Below are 19,125 nucleotides of genomic sequence, written 5' to 3'. Positions count from 1 at the left end.
ATTCACAATTAATTGCGTACCTAAGCAATTTCAATTTACATAATGTTGATATGGAGACGATGATTAAATAAGCACTATGCCTTTAAGGCACCTGTTAAATAACATCACTGCCTCTGGGTTAAAACTGATATCCTGGACTGTACAATGAAAACCAGGTCTCTCCACCATGCAACTCCGCTGTAAAAATCCCTCATAACTCAGAGGAGCCATTGGGTTCAGTGATTAAAAGAGAGAGGGAAAGAAAGGAAAAAGAAGGGGAAAAACAAAACAAAAAAGCACCTTCTCTTGTTCACTGTATGGAAATGTGGTTGCTGTAAACACCTCTGAGTTCAAACAGCATGCACAGGATCCCCGTGAGCATTCCTCAGCCTCTCCACTCATAGGTTGGTAGGCACCAGTTTGTCACCTGTTCTCTGATTGTCCAAGTACACAAATAACACAAGGTATTTGGTTTTGGTACTTAAACCAATGATCAAATTTGATGCTTGGATCACGTAGGGATTTTTATTTAAGGAAATTCCCAGCCTTTCCAGAATTGCAAGCCACAGTCAGTGCTTTCAACCTCTCCTGCTCTCTACTGTACACAGCAGTCTGTGGCTTTTGGTATTTTCCACTAATGATCTCTGTTATAGGCTGTTGGGCAGTGCTTTGTGGCTTCTGAGTGGTGTGGGACAGATGCTCCCCAGACTGAGCATCGGTTTCCTGCAACAGCAACAAACTGGATTCAGTTGTCTGCGTGGTCCTTTCCAGTCCTTTGCTCCTACCAAGCCAGTGGGCTTTGGATCAGACACCCTCCCTGCCCAGCCTTCCGCCCTACAGTAGGACAGATGAGAAAGACCAGGGTTTTCACTGGAGTCCCTGTTCATCCCCCAGCACCTTTCTGTGTGGCATGCTGCCCACTGTGTCCTAGAGCTGGCCAACTTGCTATGTGGCTCACTCAATTTAGCTCTGTCAGAAGCAATATTCTTTTTCTGAGGTCCCACTGACTTCTGTAGGATCTGGAAGTGGGGAATAGTTCTGATTCCTGTCTAAAACCAGGGAAATTGGAGTTACAACAGCTCTATAGTCCTTGAGAAAGGAAGTAAAAATGTTTTCCTCTCATGCATTGTGAAATCTGAGGAACAAGCAGCTCACAAATCAGTAGTTCAATTTTGAAGCTTTAAAAAGAAAATAAAGAATATCTGTTTTTTTTTCCTTAGTGACTACTTTGATCAAACACACTCTTCCTGCAGGTCTGGTTTGACCACTTTGTGCAGATGGGCCCATACTCATGTCTAAATTAGTTGATCTGCATTGGTTTCTGGTTTTTTCCTTTTCCTCCTATCTTTTCCCAGTGTTCCTCCCCTTCCATGTCCAATCTCAACTTCAACTTCTCCCAACCCTTCAGCCACCAACTGATCAGCCTAGGATGTGCAGAGACACAGATGGTCTGGGTGCCCTGACGATCATTCACCTCTGAGAAGGAAATGGGTCAACACATTTTCTCTCCCTGTCCAACTCTACAGTTGGAGCACTTTCTTCTATGGGAAACAGCTGAAATCAATGTCAGTTTTATGTAAGTCCGAACACAGCATCTTCTAGATTTCACTCCTTTCTCAAATGTTCACCTTTGAAAATGGGAGCTCCATATCACCAGTAGGGTGATCATCATCACAGCACCCACCAGAGTAACCCTCACAGCACACTCATGCAGCCCTTCACAAGTCTGAGACTTGTTCTCTAACTGGCCCAAATGGCTGGGCAGTGACTAACACCTCTGGGGTGTCTCACAGGACACACCAGGAGCAGACAAAGTATTTTATTTTATACGTTAAGTGAGAGGACACTTCATGTTCTCAGTGCCAGACGCAGAACCAGAGTACGGCAGGCAGTGCTTAAGTTCTTACTCCCAGGCTACATCTAACCTGGCCGAACACCGGGGCCCTTTGCTGGCAGAGGAACAAGTCTCTTCCAAAAACCTGCACTAATTACAGCTGCTCTCAGGACGCCTATAAATATCAGGCTCCACTTTCCAGCTTTTGTGTTTCCTTTTCTTTCAATAACAAAACTTTAAAACGAAAGCTAATTTTCTGGGTCAGAACACTCTATACATCAGAACAGTTTGACAGGGAAGTCATAATACTTATAATTCCCTGAGATCTTTTATCTTGCACATCTCAGATGGACTCCAATGGTACCACCTGGCAAGGAGCCAAAGGAGCTCTGCCACTAAACCAGCATGATAAGATCAACATTGAATGGAGGAAATGCCAATAAAAATCTCCCACTTTTCCCTGGATTTTCATCCAAGCAAATGAATACGGAATTTTAGTTTCCCTCTCAATATAGTGCCTGAAGGTTATCCCCATCCTCACTCAGTAACACTAAATTAACAAAAGAGCAGTGTATTTTCTCAGAGTTGTTCTCCCACCCCACTGCTTGTCTAGGAGGCCTCAACTCCTTGGTAGAACAGTAGATTATCAGATGGCATAGCTTTCTAGGCACCTGTCTGCACCATGTGCTCAAACTCATGATGGGAAGAATTTAAACTGCACCACTCACAGAAGATGCCATAAAAGGAGAGTCACAGAAACCTGAATATTCAATGCCAGAAGACTAAGGACCAGATCCAGAGAGGTATTTAGGCACTGAATTTTCACTGATGTCAATGGGAGTTAGGTGCTGAAATACCTCTCTGGATCAGACCTTTAGTAGAGGAAACTTGAAGGCTTGATTTTTCAGTGGTTCTACAGTTCCTACAAACTCTTCAGCACCTTGAAGAGCAAGTCCTTCAAAGGAATGCCTAGGGGACTCATCACATATTTGTCTTGCCTGTAAACAGCCATCCAGTCCTTAAAGGAAACAGACTGGAACTGATAGGAACATTACACAAACAAAAAACCCCTGCCTTTTATGATATTGTTCAGGTGTCACTGCTTGGCTTCCTAGAAGCCATTTAACTCCATGAATCTCTAAGACAGAATTCTCTCTCTACTGCCAGGCTTATAGAGTGGCGATATGATAGGAGGCATCTGACAGCTATTTCATTGTGGAAGAACACCTGACAGACATTAGCTGTTTGCTAAAACTTACACTTGTTTTCAATTAGTGTAGGCATCAATGGATTTCACTGACTCTTAAAACAAAATAACAACAAATAAATAAATAAAACTGTTCACAAAAACATAAACCAAGTATCTGATAAGATTGATCATCTATAAAAAAAAAAAAATGAACTGCACATGCTCTTAGTGGGCACCAAAGGGCAATCGCTTGCACCATTCAGAAATATAAATCAAAGATACCACCCAAAGGGAAGGAGAGGGAAAAAAAGGCCCTCGTGATGACAGTTCAGACTGAAATTAATTTGCCCACTTGCCGAAATTCTGCAAGTGTTTGCTCTTGATTTTTCATCCCCACCACATGCCAGCTGCTTTCTTCCAAAGCACACACTTGCACTGTTGTGGGCTGTTGGAGCAAGACAGCCAACACTGGCAATAGATGTGTCCCACAGTGGCATGGCAAGCCATGGGTACAGCGGCCACACCGCAGGGTGTGCAGAGCCGTAAGTACAGACACAGACACAGACTTGTGTCTGGCCCAGGGACTGACAGAGGGGGAAGGTGTCACAAATATAAATCTCAGGCCAGGGAGCCAAAGAACTCAACTGAGTCTTAGTCATGTGGGTATCTCTCAGTTTCCCTTGGCTGCCTCAATCAACCGTGGCCCAAAGTTGTAAAACCTGCCCACAGCTGCTCTGCTCACCCCCAACCTGATGTTTCACACTGTGACTTTATGCAGGCTTGTTTGGGTCTAACAAGGTCCTTATTTTTCTACAATGCAGGAAATAAGGAAACCAGCCATCAATTATTAGAAGCGCAGCAGATCTGAGCCGCGTGGCTGTAAAACAGATTTTTCTTTAATGAAACTGAGCTGGCATCTGCCAGAAATAACAAGTGCCCAAGACCAAAATGTAAATCAAAACTAAAGGAGAGTTTTCAAAACTTTGAATCATTGGTAGCAACAGACAAGCTCAGAAGGAGGTTGGTATGATTTTGGAATGTCTTAAAAATGTGTGACTAATATGACTTCTAAAGACATTATTTGTGAGTTAGTATTTCAGTCTCCCCACAGAAAGAAAACATCACGACCAGAGAGCACCACAACATTTGCTGTAATAACTGTGTTAGTATGTCACTATTGCTATGCTAGGAAGGAGGCTAAGAGCCTTTGTTTTCATTTCAGAAAGCAAAGAAAGGGAAGACATTAATGCTGGAAATCATTAGTTCTTGGTAAGAGGAGGGAGAACACAGCTGTCACCCTTTCCTTACACATCCAGGTTTCAAACCCAGCACTTGGTTTTAGTTGGTCTCAGCCCAGGTCCTAAGAGACAGCAGGTTCCATCACAACATCTCTGAATAGAGACTAGTCTAGTCACAGAGGACTGGTGCTGTTTGCTGGAGAGAGAGAGACATAACAAGAGGAAAGAAAAAGTGGTTTGGAGGAAAGACTAGTTGTTAGCAATTGCCTTACCGTAATTTCTGTTAAAACTGTGGGATTGTGGTGCCATAATGCTCCTGCTTCCCCAGCCCACTCCCTACTCTTTATGTCAAAATCCAGAATGAGTACCTAAATTTGAACCTAATATGGATGCTAGGCCCAAGGACTGGAATGCAGAGGGCACATGAAGGAAAAGCAGCACCAGGTCTGGCAGAAGGAGATGGTCTGGGACATGATCTTTTACAGATGGAAGCTGTTGGGATGGTCCAGTTTGTTCGTCTAGTGATTCTACCACTTAATGCAATCATCCATGGTTGAAATGAATCATTTCTTCCATAGGAACATCTAAAACTGGCTCGGCAACTCCACGTACCAGAGGATTTATCACATCCTTTGCTAAGCTGTGTTAATCATTCTTGCAGTCAAAAACATGGGTCTTCCTTCTCGTTTGATACATTCCTTAGCTCAAGTTTCCAGCCAGGAGATGCCCTTCTGCATTTACCTGCACTCAAAAGAACCCTCAAGTATCACATATTTTCTCCTTTGGTGCATTTCTGGAACACACCAGATCACCTCTAATATTCCATTAGTCCATCAATACCACATATGTGTTAGCATCTTCCAGTTCTTCTCCAAATCCTTTGATTTTTCAAAGCCGTTTAAGAAAGTTTGAGCATTACTCTATCTTCCTGAAACTAGAGTGATGCTTAACAGAAAGACAACATCATTTCTGTATGCTTTTTAATAATGTTTCACATCACCTCTTACTCCATTAGAAATGTATCTTCTCATATCAATTGAATATGACATCCCAATCCTTTTCAGTGTCACTGGTCTCCAGGTCATACAGCTACAAAAACAGTTTATATCCTCCATGCCAAGATACAGACTCATGTGTTTGACTGTATGAAAATATTAATTGTCCAGTTCCTGATCATTGTTTAAGAAATGCACGTTGCATGCCAGTCCCATCCTCATTTTTATGTATTATTCCCTTAATCTGAAATAACAGACAAACTTTACTGGCAGTGGTTTTCTATTTTCTGTCAGGATTTCAGTAGTAACTATTAGATAACATAGGGAATAAAACTCAAACTTTCAGAGTTGTATACAAAATACTGTCACTGTATAAAATATTGTTGCCTGGTACACATCTCAGTTTCTATAGATAAATCAGTTTTAACTTAATTCAAAGGGCAACATTGTTTTCTATACCACTATTTTTATGCCACCAGTATTGCATCTAACAATTCAAAATGTATGCCAGAAGCTTCAGGCTAATCTACCAACACATTTACCTTTGCCAGCCTTGCTCCCAGGCTTGTTATGAAACAAGAACAAGCTTGACAAACTCTTCTAAGCAGCAGAACAGCTTCCTTTCCACCACAATACATCCCTAGTCCTAAACAGTCTAAACTCCACCTGGACCATAAGGATGTAGAAATGACCGACAACTAAAGGCTAATAATGCTGAAGGACTTCAGTATAGCCACTTAATTTATATATCTGGAAAACAGGATGCACTGCAAATGAATAATAATTATTATTCAATGTGAGCCTAATTCAGTATCAATAAGGCTATTTCCTTCTTCAGAACAATGGCTGGCATTTTCTGTCCCCAACAGGCAATCGTTTGTTAGCAATGGCATGTCCCCAGAATGCCACAGAACATTTCACAACTGCTTTGCACATAAAAATCAATCATTTTCCATGCCCAGTTGTCCCACCACTGGTTCTCCCAACTGCTGCCCTTAGAGCCCTTCTTCAGTCTGGTTTCTATTGCATGCCTTCTCAGTGTTTTCTTGACAAACGAGTGGCCAGAAACACCAACATTTGACATGGAGAGATTTGAACTTTGTTCACTAAGTCAGAGAGGATAGAAGCCTGGAGTATTGCAGTTTGAGGGACCTCTTGTAACTCTTTATCATGTGTAAGCAGTTGAGTGTGAGAATTAAAAATGGCACCAGAAAGACGGTTGGGCCCCAAGAGGTACATCCCACAATAGGATTTCCATCCAGCCTGTCTTTAAAAACTCCAGGGACAAACAACTCACAGCCTGCTTGGGAACCATATATCAAAACCTAAGTATATTCCTAGTTAACATCTTTCCTAGTGTCAAGCCCACATATTCTCTGTGGAAGAACAAACCAATGTAGAAGAGACAGAAAGTGCTCAATGTCAGGTGCATTTCACAAAGTACTTAGTACCAACAGGGAAATGCTACAGCCACACACAGGTTCAGAAAGGATGCAATAGGAGATTTTCTTCCATACAAGCAGAACAAGACTGGTGCCTTTGAAGGATGTGTGGGCACCATGCATATGAATTATAACTCTGATCTATAAATCAGTGGATTCCATGTTTAGAAGGTCCTTGTCATATCCAGCTTATATTCTACATCTGGGTTACTTATCTAACTAGTAAATGCTGTAGTCAGGAGCCTTCACACTGGAAGCTGTATCCAACCGTCCAGGTTGTTTTCTCCAGTGGTAGCTAATATCAAAATTCATTTTTACCTAAATGCTAGTTGGTTAAGAAGCTATTTTTCACCAAGGTTCTTCTGAAGTCTTATTATCTAGGTTCTGAAACTGCCTCCCTGTCACTTCAGAGTGACCACTTGTTGCTGAAACATCTACCCCACACATAAAACATCTTTCTCACTGGTAATGTTTACTGTCCTTAATTTTTAAGTCTCCCAACAACTTCTCCAGCAGCTAATAAAAACTGTTGTTGGCATTAACACTAACCCCAAGCAGGTCAGTCCCATTTTGAGAAACTTAACCTGGGTACCACTGACGTAGCAAACCTCTGCAAAACACCCGTGTCTTAACACAAATTGGCCAAATAAACTGTACTTGTAGCCAATGCCATCATGCATTCAGGCTCAAAACACTATTGATAATTAATAATTCCAATGGTTTGCTCTGACTTTCTAGATTTTGGTTCCCTTTACATTGTCTTTCTGTGACTAATCGTGCAAAATATACAGACTTGTCAAAGTATTTGTGGAAGTGGTAAACTTATAACCAAATAGGCATAAAAGCAAATTTTGACAAAGCAATCCAAGTATTCATGCCAGTAATCTCTGCCTAACAGCTTCTGACGGGATGCAGTAAAAGAATGGGGATCTCATATGAATAATGTTTCCAATAAAAGCTAGCTAAATCACTCTGACAGATTTTGAGTATTTACACATTCAACAGACCAAAAGCTATTTACACCAGTTGCCATACTTCCACATATTTAGCCCACAATTCAAATAAGTTGCAGCCCTTTATACATATTTAAAAATAAGCCAACAGCAAAGTTGCACAAAGTAAAAGGCAGAGGCCAGGAGGCTAACAGAGTAGAAAGAATAAGTTATTAAGACTGAAGGGCACGGAAAGAGCAAGTGGGCTCTAGGGGTAAACATCCCCTTAAATTTCCCGCATACCCATTCAAATCAGAGAAATGCTGAAATGCATGGGGAACTTTGTTTTGAAAAGAGAACCATTCACACACATAGGCTGTAGCTTATCCACATGAAAATATGACAAGTCAGCAAACCTTATCGAATAGCTCAGAAACTCCATGAAAAAGAATATAAGCCAATTTGTGGTAAGTTGGCAAGAGGAAAAAAATACACAAAACAGTTCAGATTAAAAATGTGAGACATCTTTTTCTTTTGCCAAGTGAAATGAGTCCATACTTACACAACAAACTTACACACATTAGCCCTCCAGGGCCCAAGTCTGTCTCCTTTTTATTCACTCTTGGTTTAAAAATGGCATCACTTCAGATTTGCACTAGAGCTAGGAATAATGGAATCAGGCCAGCTCAGTTTCAGTTGAACATAAACCAGCTTTGATGACTTCAAGGAAATTGAACATTACAACAATCAGATATCCAGAAAGAAGGAATGTAGTGCTGCTTTTTCTTCTTCAAGTCCTGGGAGACAGTCTCAGCTGCATGCAAAATCTGTTCTGCCAGAGCAACGAGGATCTCAGGAACTTTGGAGTAGCTACCTGCACTTCGATCCCAGAGGGCATACAATCCATATGGTGATTTCTGCCTCAAGAACAACAGCCATCTGCTGAAAGGCAAGGGCAACCCTGAAGTTGCTTCCTCCAGCACACCAGGGTGGAAAGATTTTCTTCCCAACAGGTACTTACATTAGCTATTTCCAACACAGCTCCTTTAATGCAGCCTCCTTTCCCTCACCTCAGCATCTCAAGCACTAAAATAAACATATTTGTTCCTCAGCAACAATTCTGCAACTGGCAGCCTAAAGCAGATGCCAAGCAGAAGGAAGCCCAACCAAAATGTTCCACTAAAACCCTTGCTCCCCCAAAGGTAACAAATACATATCTTGCATTTTTTTTACCACCAACACTTAAAGAGACTTACCAACAAAGGCAAGCACCACGTACTTCATGTAGCAAAGAGAGAAATCCGGTCCACTCGCACACTGTATAGAGGGGTATGGCCATGCTCAAGCAAGTGCCACCCCAGACTGATAGAGCTACACATCACAGTGTAGCATCCTACACCACCACTACATCAGATCTCAAACACAGCCAGCCACATTACCCAAACACTGCACCTGAACTAACCAACTCTGTTCCTCAGAACAGAAAATTAAGCAGGCCCTGATGGTGTGCCGAAACAACTGCTGTTTCTTTCACCACACCATACTCCATTACACTCTTGCAATAGAAATATCATAAACAGTACACATACTTGCACCAAAATGATACAAGTGGTACAGCCTAGAACAGAGTTCAAGCACCCTAACTCTTTTCATCCAAAACATTTATATATTGGGTCATGTCAACTGCTATCACAACTCTTCACCATTTTTGCCTGTTTCATGTACAATGGCAGATAACACCAGCTTTAGACCTATGCAGGGTCTTGAACAGGAAGAAAAATCAAAGGTGGACATGCTGTGCTGACCATGGCATCTGAGCTAATGGGCTGCTTCTGCTTGCACACTTTTCTCTCTGGGAGAGAGTTTAACACTTGGACCTTCTCTTCTGTGCCTCAAAAGAGCATGGATGGGATTTTAAGAAACATTCAGTACTGGCCTCTTCCTGAAGTCAAAGCTACAACTCCCTGCAATTTCAGCAGGAGCAGCAGGGCAGAGCAAAAGTTATGAAACCTCATGTTAAATGCTTTCTGGGATTAAAAAAAAAAAAAAAACAAACTCAGAAATAAAACAGAAATATCCTCTTTTATCTGTTCTCACTTTAACACTCTTTTCTGTCCAGCACAGATGGGGGCTGGGAGGTAGGCAGGAACAATATATAAGGAACAATAAGTGAAAGCTGTCTTGGCATAAAATGAGTCCTTCTGAATGCCAAATGCTGGTTCCTTGGAGCACCCTTCCTTTACTATTTGGTCTTCTCTCTCGAGTATCTGCCACTGCAGAGATGTTCCATCAAAGAGCACAACATACAGTCATCGTGACTGATCATTTGCCCACAGTGAAGGATTCAGGCTAAATCAAAGCCAGCTGCTTCAGAGGGAGGCAGACATCTAAAAAGAAGTTAAACAAAATAATAATAAAACAATGCATTCTAGAACCTACATACATGGGAAATCTACTCTTGTATTTCAAACAAATAACTCTAAGGTATTTAAGTCTCATGCCCAGAAAACAATTTTGTAACTTTTTTAAAGTCATCCTCTTGACTTCTTGTTCTGCCCTAATAACTCTGAAATGTGCTACTCATCTCTCCTAGTTAAATATCCTGTTTCACAAGCCCACTCCTAGATATCTGAAACTGCACAGCATTTCTGTCTAGCTTTAGGCATCTAGCATTCCAAAGAATTAATATTTAAACTTATTATAAAGGAATGGGAGTTGCATAAAGCATGTAGTATTTAGCAAAACATTCACATTAATAAACTGTTTTGTTGCTTGTTTGAAGCACATTCTTAATTCTTTAATCTAAAAACAAAAAACCAAAACAAACAAGAAAAAGCTCCAAAACTGACACATGTATCTATCTTCCTTTTAATATAACCAAGACTTAGATAGGTTTATAGAGTGGAAGCTATCAAATTTCAATTTTTACAGTACACTTAAAATTATATTATCTTTCTTTGCCTAGGGGAATGTTGACTTCAGTATTTAAGTGACTTAACCACAGCAAATTGTGAAAAAGCAGTGAATCACAGAACTTACCTTAAATAATCCTAGACCCTCTACCTCTTCTTGGGAAGTGCCTCAACTTAACATTTTTATACATATTATTGCTCTCATACCTCTTGATTGTAGGTAAATTAACAAATTCTAATCAGTTACAAGATATCACTAATTGGGGCTTTTTTCTCTTATATTAGCCTTTGATTTACACCTTGGATATGTTTTCCCAAGGCAGCATGTGTAATTTATTTACAGCATTGGAAGGCAGGCAAAATACATCATCTACTGTTATACAACCTTCTAGTAGGTATTAAAATACCAGGCCCCCAGAGACACACTTCATATAGTTCAGCGAGTTCCAAACCAAACCAAACCGCCAACCCCTTAAGCACTTAAAACAACAATGCAGATCTGTATTAAAAAGTTAGTTTTACAGTATTTCATGATGTCGCCTTAGTGTCATTTTCCCCTCTAGCTAAATACGCATAAAACCACATAAGAATGCATTTGCTTTCCCCTCATTCTAAAACAATTGACAACTTGATAGCTCTCATAAAGCCCTTTTCTTATCACACACTTAAATGCCAGAATTAGATGTAGTTTAAGATGTTTTGCATTCATTTAACTGTTCAAATACATTTGATCGGGCAGATTCAATAACAGTGCTCCTTACCAATGCACCACGCAAAATAATCACATATACATTCAGACATAATGACAGAAAAGTCAGACATAATTAGAGATATAACTCAAGCACTTTACGATGATTAGACTGGTTTCAAACTATTGCAGCTCTGGCAATGTCTTATCTGTTTTTCAAGTAGTTCCCTTTCTACAAATAATCATTAACAATAATTTAATATATGCAATCTATTGACTGTAATAAAATCTAAAAAAAAAAAAAAAAAAGAGAGTCCTTGTTCCAGGTTACTAGTGAAGCACGGATTCTGAGAACAGAAAGTTCCAGGTTCCAACTGAGATTTCACGTGCCAGAAATGTAGTAGGAGGGGAAAGAAAAGGGGGAATTCTTTGCCTCTGTTCTTCAAAGCCTGCAGAGAAAGGTAGCACTGCAGCAGTCTGAACTGATACCCATCTGAATGAAAGAACCAGCCCTCGCTTTTTTTACATGCCCCATTTAAATGCCATAAAATGGCATGAGTGGTTTTAACTGGTCGTTCTGTCTATGCCATTGTAACGCTCCCTGCTCTTGGGAGAAGGTAACAGCTGTGTCATATTCAGAAACACATACTTTTGCTATTGTTTGCACATTTGTAGGGCAAGATTATGCTGTGCCACAGTTAGTGAGCACTGGCGTTGCTTTGGAACCCTATATTCTTTGAGTTACACCAGTGTGCTGGGAAACAACATTTGATGGCTGAGAAAAAAGAAGCAAACAAAAACAACAGTCTATTAAAAGCAGTTTCATGCACTGTAAAATGATTACTAGATTACATTCCTTGTTCAAGCTTGTTGACATATAATGACAGAAACCTGCAGTACAGAATAGAGTGGTTTACATCTATATTCCCTCTCCAATTACAATGCCATCGACATATTCAACAATTCTAAAAAAAAAAAAAAAACAACCATCACTAAACAGCAGAGGTTCACATTTCTAGAATAATGATAATCATGGTACTGAACATGGAAATTATATTCAAAGTACTACAAATTTCCCTTCCTAGTCCATACATTATTCTTCTTCCCAGCTTAGAGATGGACTTAATACAAGCTTGTTATTTGTCCTACAAGCTTTCCACTGTACACAGGATAAAGAACTTCGTAATAGTAGGATTGAAATACTGACCCAGCTAAATTTAGTGGCAAGACTCCTGCTGATATTAATCATTTAGAGTAAAATTTTGTCCCTCCTATTCAACATACTGAGCATCTTTGCTCACTGGAAGCAAAGAAAAAAAAAAAAAACCACAACACAGCTTTGTTGCAATAAAGAAGTACTATCTCCAAGAAGACACTCACAAGTTGTAGTTTTACTTAATAGAATCTTAAAGCACTTCCAGAATATTATTTCAAATCTACTAAAAATCCTCAGCGTACACTTCGACAGCTCATGTGTGTACAGAGTTGAAGTCTAACATACAAATAATCATTTAGATATAGTTGACTACATAATTTAGAAAATTCCAGGTCCAAAGTATTAGTAGTTGAGACAACTGACAGGAGCACAGTAATACACATACTTTAGCACTTGCAAGATTTATATTTTAAACTTTTTCTTAACGTAAAATAAGAAAGGGAAAGATACTTCCCTTCTCATTCCATTTAGCAGAGTATATAACAATCTCCATTTTCATTCCATGTGTTAATGTAACATTTTAAAGCCAGAACAAGTAACTTCTTATTTTTCACTTCTTTGCCCTCAAGTAAATCTTAGTAAGTTAAAAAATCTCTTCCATAGATCAAACTTATTTCCTGTAATATGACGTTACTTGTTATTCCATATATTTCTACACAATATAAAGACAGATACAATATTTATTCTCTTAATTTGTTCCAACAGCTGAATGTTTTTCCTGAAGTAGAATAGGGGGATTTTGCTTTCATTTTACAAGTACCAAATGCCTTTATATGACAGGTTGATTGTTAGATCTTCTGGGTTGTATTTACTAAATATTCTCTATCACTGATCCCTAAATAACAAATATTTTAATTATTAGATACACTTAAACCTCTTTTAAATTAAAACCATGAAAGGTTCATCTTCAATTCAGTGACTTCGATTTTACAACATAAATCGTTAGAACTTCCTTCAGCAGCAAGTAACTGAAAGTTATTTACTTATTCAAGACAAGTGAGCATTTTAGCCAGTTTAAGGGAGGAGGGGACAGTCACAATTTATCCCAAATTACTTTATGCACACATTTTTCAATCTGCAGTTTCTTATCCTTTCTCCCCTTACAAAAAAACAACCAAAAAAAAGTGGGTTTGTGAGATCATGAAATAAAAAGGGGTTCTGTTACTGCAAGTTTGTTTCCAATAAAGCTTTAAATTCCTTTTTTGTGGTGGAGAGTTCCAATGCATAATACAGCAAGCAAGAGAAACGTCCTGAAAATTAAAAAAAATAATAATAAAAAAAAATATATATATATATATAACTACAGGTCTATATAAAATTGAGTTTAGAGATCACCGTACCAGTGAGCCCATTCCCTGTCTCCTTATCAACCCATATAATATTTATCAGTTCTAGGCAGTCCCATTTGCTCCAGTGGGATAATCCAGGTGAATACAGACAAGGTATATGAAAGGAAACGGCAGTATCAGGTCCAAGACCAGTCAATACACCTAATAAGTCATATAGCCAAAACATATGCTTTTGCTTAAGATCCCAACAGTCTAAGCTGTTTCTTATGCAAAGACTGTCCTGCTAACTGAGGGAATAGTCAAAGGGGTTGACATGGCAAGATTCAATTCTCCTTCTCAACAGCAGAAAATTAAAACATTTCAATACGTTAGTCGTATGCTGCTGAAAGGAGATACAGCTAAAAAACAAAACAAAACAAAAAACCCCACAAACAACAATAAAAGAAACCCAATCAACATTTTCCTTGTCTGAATAAAAAATACTCTCAACAAAGAAACATCCAGCCACTGCAACCAGAACAGCTAATTGTTTTGCCCACTGTAAGTTAATATCTGAAGTGGTTACTGCAAAGGTCTGTGCCATTTGGATGATTTCCCAGTGGCACAACTAACAGGATAAATCTTGTCATTTCTACTGAGTCATGAATCAGGTACACCAAACAAAACTGGAAAAGAATGAAAAGGATAAGTGTTTCCCGATAACAACCATAATCAATGTAATTAAAAAACACTCAGATATCTGACATCTTTATAGATTATTTTTTTTGCCACCACTACAGCTTTCTTTGACAAAAGTTTCTTCCCAGGTGACAACAATTATTTTGCCCTGTGTTACTTTCATAATAGTAATACTGTAGCATGAAATACAATAAAACAGAACCAAACCCACAGAATCCCTGGAAAACACTGTAAACTGGACATCATACCTTAGGGTACAGTTGATTCTATGCCGAGCAGACTACAAATGCCTGTAGGAAGCACCGTCTGGGTGCAAATACTCTGCCTTCTGACAGCCAGAAAAATCAATGATCAAGAAAAGTGTGGTGTGTATCACAGCCAATCATACCAGAAGGGGGAGGCTGGGTGAAAACTGGGTGTTTATTTTAAACAGCTCCCAAACAGAACAAAACATGAAGCACAGTTCCAAAATACTGATATTTTTAGTGAACAAACAACGGCTCCATCCTGGAAAGTTTAGACACAAGTGATCTGATTCCCAGAAGTAATCCTCACCACCACCCCTCAAGTTTTTCTTTGGCTGTTCATGTAATAAGACTTACTCAGGGACAGAAGCATTTTGCAGGATCATAACTTAAGTACTGTGAAGCAGTAGAATACCACCACACAGACATTATAACAGCAGGATGCTTTTTTCCCCATTGTGATTACTTCAAAGCTGCCCTTTTTATTAGGAGGGTAGTGTATCATTTTGATTTCTTCTTTTTTGAAAAAAAAAAAACAAAAAACAAAGAAAGTAAAGGCATGTTTAGGAAAAAAAAAAAAAGTCTTTTTACATGCAACTATAAAAATTGATTTTGCTCTTGTTAAAGAGGGTCTTTTACCCTCCCTACATGCAGCTTTCAACTGTGGATAAACCAAAACCAGGAGGCACATTTTGTAATCTAACCCAGATTGCAGAGGGAATTAACTGGATACATGGTACTCTGGGGCTGGAGAGCAGGAGACACACAGCATGATGATCTGAAATCAAGCTGTCACCAGTTTCCTTCTCAAAACCTTTTACTGGGTAAATATTAATATTTCCCTCATTCACACTTTCTAGATGTATCTTGTTATATCATTTGTACATACAGCCATCCTTAGCCCTTATCTTCTTGAGAGAACCAGGGTTGTTGGAAGATAGTTTACACCACTCCTTGAAAGATCAGCAGTTCTCCCATCTGCAGCATAGCTCCCTTTGGATACACAGAGCTCTGATTTTACTATTAGATCCCAGTGAGCAATTGAGTGCCTTCTGTTATTCCTGTGAAACTGACGCAGAAGGATAGGGTGCTGAGCAGGCACTGGCAGCTCGCAGTATTTGGTGGGAGAACTCCCAAATGCTCAAGCGGACACTAAGGCACTTGATGACAGCAGAAGAAGCATCACAGCCCACATATTTGAAATCCAGCTCTAGCCCAAAATTTTTCTTTCCCTAACTTCTCCTAAAAATACCTTCACAAGGTTAAAAAAAAAATAAATAATTTTTTAAAAGGGAAAAAAAAAAACCCTGTTCCCCAAAAAACCCAGTACTGCTGTCTGTCGAAAAATCCAACATTATCTATCAAATCACCACACTCAGTAAATGAACCCTATCCTGACCATGGATACCTCCTACTAACTCCCATGACTCAAGTCACCCACATGCTGAAGCAACCACAAGGTAACAGCCTGGACAGAAAATGCATTAAACAAAAAACAGGAACAAAACTTAAAATGTGTTTTTTTTTTTTTTCCCAGTGGTGAAAAGGGGAAATTTATCAATCAGGAAAGATAAATTAGCATCCTCTCCCAGTGCCCATCTACACCTACTATAAGAAGTCCCAAGTGAATGGAATTCACACTTGTTCTTTCCTTCCCTACATTCTTGACATTTGCAGCATCCACTAGAGAAATAACCATGACAAGAGGAGTAAGTAGCTCAAAGTAAAGGAAAAAGGAAAAGGAAAAAAAAAAAAAGGAAAGCACTTTGACAGTCCACTTGAGTAGGGCAACTCATGAGATGTTTTAAGCTGGTACGAACCCTAGTTGTCCCACGAGTGAGGCTGATACCACTTGACTCAGGTTCATACGAGCTTAAACATCTCACGAGTCCCTTCTACAAGCAGTAGCCATAGCAGCAGAGCAGTACTAGAGCTCGCAGCTGTCCCTTCATACTTTGTGAACCCTCCTTCTCCCTCCTCCAAACCTGATTCTGCGTAACAGACCTTCATTTCATTCTTGCCAAACATTAACAACCTTCTTTTTTTTTTTTTTTCTAAATCAGGAGAGGAGAACTGCAGCATTAACAAACAGAAAAATAAAAAAGGTAATTTATAACCTGTTGCTCCACTCTTGTCTGCATTCACTAGTGATGAACAAATACATCCTACCGTTTGCAGGACAGACCTAGCACAGATTGAGGTGCTCATTAACATAACTTAATGGCAATGTAAGGTGCCATCACCCTAGGTAAGGAGCTCACAAAAAAAAATGTTAGTAGTCCAAGGGCACACAGTCTACTTTTATTTTTCAGATGAACGAACAGAAAGAAATGCACTGAAAAATCCTAGTGGGAACTGTCTTACACCAACAAGAAAACAGCACGTACATCTCTAAAGCAGAGAGCAGGAGAGGACCGAGAAAAACAGGATTAACTTTTTAACTTCACAAAAAAAACATTGCTTTCATATTAATAACCTCAGGTGCACATGTGTCTCTGTAAGTTGCTTTGGACTGTAAAAGAACGTTTGAACTCCCTCTGCATTCACCCAGTGATACCTCAGAGGGATTATTTCAAAACTAAGTTTTGATTAACAAATACCAGCTCAGTTAACAAGTTCTGGCTCAAAAGAGTAACTAGCAGATTTTAGTGGGCAATTCCTAACCTAACTTCAATGCTATGTCCTAACGATGGATTGATGAAAATTGGGCATTTGTTAAGTAGCAGAATTTGACCTCACGCCATGCCTTTCAGGCACCAGGAATCCTGACTCTGAGGATTCACTGCCTGAATCCAGCGTTTGTAGCACCTCCTTGAAATACAAACTATAAATCCAAGCAACCGTAGTGAAACTGCTGAATAAGAACCCGGCACTTCTTGTCAGTCAGGCATACTCACAAACACACACCCCACACACAGGCTGAGGCGCAGGACAGACGAACCCTGTGTCCAGCACCATCCTCAAAACAACCACCGCTGAGAAGCGACCAAACCGAGCAGCAGTCGCTCAGGAGAATTAAAGAAGATGCTGGTCACTCGATTTCTTAAAGAATATTGAAAAAATTTCTACTGCCCCGTGGCAAAAAAATAGTCGAGTTTATCCTGCACCTCCTAGGTGCACAGAAATCAAAAGAAAAGAAAAAAGTTTTAAAGCTTGCATATAAATAAACAAGTTAGAAAATATTCTTAAGACCAAAAGAAGGAGGCAAAAAAGCCCCAAACAAACATAAAAGGAGCTTGATACACATGTTTGTTTGTTTGTGGATATACTTTTTTTGTGGTAGTAGTGTTCAGTTCATGCATTTTTAAACTCACCCTTCACGCTTTGATGTTTCTGCTGCTGGAAATATTCTTTGGAGCCTCTAGCGCATCGCAGCTCCTGCGCCCTGGGCAGAATCGGGATCCTCTCGAATATGCTGGGTCTTTTGGGGACGAAATCTAGCAGAGGCGCTGACATTTCAGGGGGGCTCTGCTGAGGCTCCGTGTGGTCGCTGCTATTGCTGACAGTCACTTTAAAGGACATCTGAGGATTCAAAAGAGCTTTACCAGCGCTGGGACGAGTCACCCACGACACTTCCTTCACAGGCGCTCCCTGGCATTTATCGGTCACCTCGCAGCGAGCCGAACCGGCGTTGGCTTTCTGACCCCCCACGGGCTCACAGTGCATGTCCGCGTCCGGCGGTTGCCAGGGCCCTCGCCGCTCTCCTGCACCGAGGGGCACACGGGGTGTCAGCGCCCGTGGCCGCTTCAGCCCGGTCGCCTCCTCAGCCCGACCGCCCCCTCAGCCCCGCGCGCGCCGCCAACGGCCGTTAACGGCTGCCCGCGAGGAGCCCCACGCACCCGCAGCCCCGCTCGCGCTCGCACGCACCCCGGGGAAGAAACGGGGTGGGGGGGATCAGACCTCGGCGGCGTCCCGCCTGGAAAGCACGGAGAGGCTGGCGCCGCGCCTCGGCTTTCCTCCCTCTCCAGGCAACACCGACAGGCTTTTCGTAACCGCTGCGGGGAAGGCGAGACCGGCCGGCAGGGGAGGGGAGCCCGGCGCACGGCACGGCCGGGGTTGTGTTCGAGGCCGGTGCCTTTCAGCTGAGGCATCCAAACAGCGGACACCCAGGCAACAGCAGACGCGGCGGCAGCGCGCGCAGCGCCGCGGGGCGTGTTTGCCGACGCCGGGCGTTGACGCCGGGCTCACCGCGACCCCTGGGTCACCGGCCCCGGCCGTGCGGGAGGGACGGCAGCACCTCGGCGGGGCGGTGACAACCGCGCCCCCCTGCTCCTACCTGGGAGGGGCCGCCCGGGAAGACGCGCTGCCCGCCGGCTCCCGCCGCCGCCGCGCCGGGCTCATGGGCTCAGCCCCGCTCCCCCGCCGCACAGCCGGCTGCCTGAGTGAAGGCGGCCCGGGCCATTACCCTGGCGCGGCGGCGGGGCCAGCCCTTCGCTCGGGCCGGTCGGGGCGGGCAGGGGGAGGGCTGTGCCGCCGGGGCCGCCCCTC

At 41.4% G+C, this 19,125-nt stretch overlaps 1 protein-coding gene across 1 annotated transcript in view; it reads right to left on the bottom strand.

The window, feature by feature from the left end:
* The window catches only part of GLIS1 (GLIS family zinc finger 1), a 196,485-nt gene extending 177,877 nt beyond the window's left edge, over positions 1-18,608 (bottom strand). The window contains exons 1-2 of the mRNA XM_082053857.1: positions 18,538-18,608; positions 17,952-18,341 (exon numbers count right to left, since the gene is read on the bottom strand). Of these exons, the coding sequence (XP_081909983.1) occupies positions 17,952-18,303 (352 nt within the window). The 5' untranslated portion in view covers positions 18,304-18,341; positions 18,538-18,608. The remainder of the gene's footprint in view (positions 1-17,951; positions 18,342-18,537) is intronic.
* Between the last annotated feature and the right edge of the window lie 517 nt (positions 18,609-19,125).

The sequence above is a fragment of the Streptopelia decaocto genome (assembly GCF_964273445.1).
Source record: "Streptopelia decaocto genome assembly, chromosome: 5".
Lineage (NCBI taxonomy): Eukaryota > Metazoa > Chordata > Aves > Columbiformes > Columbidae > Streptopelia > Streptopelia decaocto.
Note: the sequence above shows the minus strand (reverse complement) of the source record. Positions and strands in the feature narration are given on the sequence as shown.